A 2,729-nucleotide genomic window follows, 5' to 3' on the forward strand; every position below is an offset into this window, starting at 1 on the left:
TCTGCATTTCTCCCTCTTCCCTTAATTGTTTTTATATAATATTTTATTATATTTTTAAAATTTTTATATATTTTTGCTGCATTCCTCTCTCCTCAATTGTTTTCTTTAATAATTCTTACATAATTTTTATTTTTGTTTTAATATTTTTTATATATTTTGCTGCCCTATTTTTTATATAATTTTTTATTTTTTTTTTTCAATATTTTAATACATTTTTTCTGCATTTCTCCCTCTCCCCTTTATTATTTGTATATAAGTTTTTATTATTTTAATACATTTTTGCTGCATCCCTTTCTCTCTCTCTCTTTCTCTCCCCTTATTATTAATACATAAGTTTTTATTATTTTTCATGTTTGCTGCATTTCTCTCTCTATATCTCACTCTCTCTCTCTCATTGTCTCCCTCCCTTCAAATTGAAACACAATTTAAAAAATAACGTATTTCATTTCTTTTTATTTCTCTTTCTCTTTGGTTTTTTCACCTTCCCCCGATATTTGGTGGGATGCACCCTTTGCACATGGGCCGCCATGTTTGAGCTGTACTTATACGACTTGGTACAATATTTACATTTGTACAGCGCCGTAATGCCCTCATGTTGGGCTTTGTGTTCTTTGAGGGCCGTCGAGGTTCGATACACTTTGTCGCACTGGTCACATTTCTTGTTTTTGCGTAGCTCGAATTTCTTTTTCAAATGTTCCTTGTACTCCTCGACGTGTAGCGCTCTGATATGTTCCCGCCTTCGGTTGGCATCTTTAAACGTCTTATGACACACCGTACAGGCATATTTACGCTCCGATCCATGACATAATAGGTGATACCTTAGGTTTGCTGGACATGATAAGATTTTGTCGCAAATGTGGCACTGGCTCACCGCATTTTCCCTGTGATACTGTATCCGGTGAGTTCTCAAAATTTTCTTGCATTTAAATGATTTGCCACAGTCTGGACAGGTGATGGGACGAGGGCCTTCGGCTTGGCCGCCCTCGCAATAGTTTTGATGGACGCGACATTTGAATTTTTCTCGGAATTCTTTGCCACATTTGTGGCATTTGAGTGTCTCGACTTCGGCATCGATTGGCCCCGGTCTATGGTAACGTGAATGATGCCTATCAAGACCACTGAGCTGTGTGAAGATCGCATAGCAAATGTCACATTTATAGGCGCCCTCTACCCGATGATAGTAGATGTGCTTTTCGAATTCGTAGCGATAGCGTAGCTGAAGTCGGCAGCACTGCACATAACATTCCTCGTCGGGGTGATGTTCGCTGAAGTGCAGTTGCAGCTGTCGAAATCTATTACAGTTGGCCTTGCAAATTCTGCACTCTAGGCTGGGTCTCCATTTGGCTATCAAGTCGTCATACTCCTCCAGGGTCTGGGGTCGTTTCAAATGATTTCTATAGGAAAATGTTTTTGTACTTCTTGGGGTGTTCGTTGAAAAATGTCCGCTGTTTGCGAGCTCATCATCATCGGGGGAATCATATTTATAGGCCGCCGGTGGGCCTAAAGCCGTAGGCTGGGAGAATTCATCCCATTCATCTTGCGATTCATTGAAATTGTGGCCATTGGAGGTTGGGTCTTGTGTTTCCTCATCGGATAGATCAAAATCAAAGGCTCTCTTGTGGCCTCTAATATTTGGGGGGACCTGTTCGGTTGGCATATTTCCTTGGTTTTGGGAATAATAGATTTCCCCCGCAGTTTCATGTTCTCTTTTAATTTTCCACACAGGCTTAGGAGAAGGCGGGGGCTTTGCAGAAAAACTACTTCGGGGGAAAAAATTCTCCCCTGAGGCCTGGCAAAAACTTCCATCAACTTCGTTCTTAATATCCTCATCGGATACATCAAAATCATAGGCAGTTTTGTGGCGTTTGGGATTTTCTGTGGGAATTTGGTTTTCAAAATGATTTCTCTCCTCCGAAGCCCCATTTGTTCCAGGATTCTCATTGGCCCTGCTTCCGATCATATTTTTGGTACTTTCCTGCAACGATTTCCTTTGGTTACTTGATCTTATTTTTTGTTTATATTCCGCCAAGGGTATATCATCATCATCTGAAGTGTTGCTGTCATCACTGGAGGCATAATCATCACTTTCACCTCCCGACCACTCCGAGGCTGATAAAGAAAAATCTTCATTTTCTTCAGAGTCCAGGAAATATTCATTTGAATTCTGCTCCTGGATTTGAGACATTTCCGGTTGCTCAACATTAGAATAGGGGATAGAAGTTGAATTAACGTTGGGCGCCATAATTTGTGAAGCTTCGGAGACTTTATAACTTGGATTTTTGTTGGGCTCTGGGACTTCCGTTGAATGTGGATTTACGTTGGGCGCCATAATTTGCGAAGAGTCAGCTACATCTTTATTTGGATGTTTGTTGGCATCAGGAATGGCAGATGAATGTAAATTAACGTTGGGCGCCATAAATTGTGAACCTTCGGAGACTTTATAACTTGGATTTTTGTTGGCTTCAGAAATAGCAGATGAATGTAGATTTACGTTGGGCGCCATCATTTGCAAAGATTCAGCGACATCTTTATTTGGATGTTTGTTGGGCTCTTGGACTGCCGCTGAATGTGAATTTACGTTGGGCGCCATATTTTGTAAATCATCGAAGCCTTTTTTATTTGAATTTTTGTTGCCCTCATAGACTGTCGTTGAATGTGGATTTGCGTTGGGCGCCATAATTTGCATAGCTTCAAGGCTCTCAGCTTTTGAAGGTAGATTAACGAGATCT

At 40.6% G+C, this 2,729-nt stretch overlaps 1 protein-coding gene across 1 annotated transcript; it reads right to left on the reverse strand.

Annotated features, from left to right (window-relative positions):
• Positions 1–433: 433 nt before the first annotated feature.
• LOC131802301 (zinc finger protein 888-like) lies at positions 434–2,252 on the reverse strand. Its single transcript, XM_059122315.1, has one exon. It carries the CDS (start codon positions 2,240–2,242, stop codon positions 443–445), a length of 1,800 nt encoding a protein of 599 aa, XP_058978298.1. The 5' UTR covers positions 2,243–2,252; the 3' UTR covers positions 434–442.
• Between the last annotated feature and the right edge of the window lie 477 nt (positions 2,253–2,729).

Source organism: Musca domestica, unplaced genomic scaffold, assembly GCF_030504385.1.
Source record: "Musca domestica strain aabys unplaced genomic scaffold, Musca_domestica.polishedcontigs.V.1.1 20, whole genome shotgun sequence".
Lineage (NCBI taxonomy): Eukaryota > Metazoa > Arthropoda > Insecta > Diptera > Muscidae > Musca > Musca domestica.

Bases quoted from the DNA above. Each gene is read 5' to 3' on its own strand.
- LOC131802301 (XM_059122315.1), bottom strand. From the start codon at position 2,242: ATGGCGCCCAACGTTAATTCAACTTCTATCCCCTATTCTAATGTTGAG.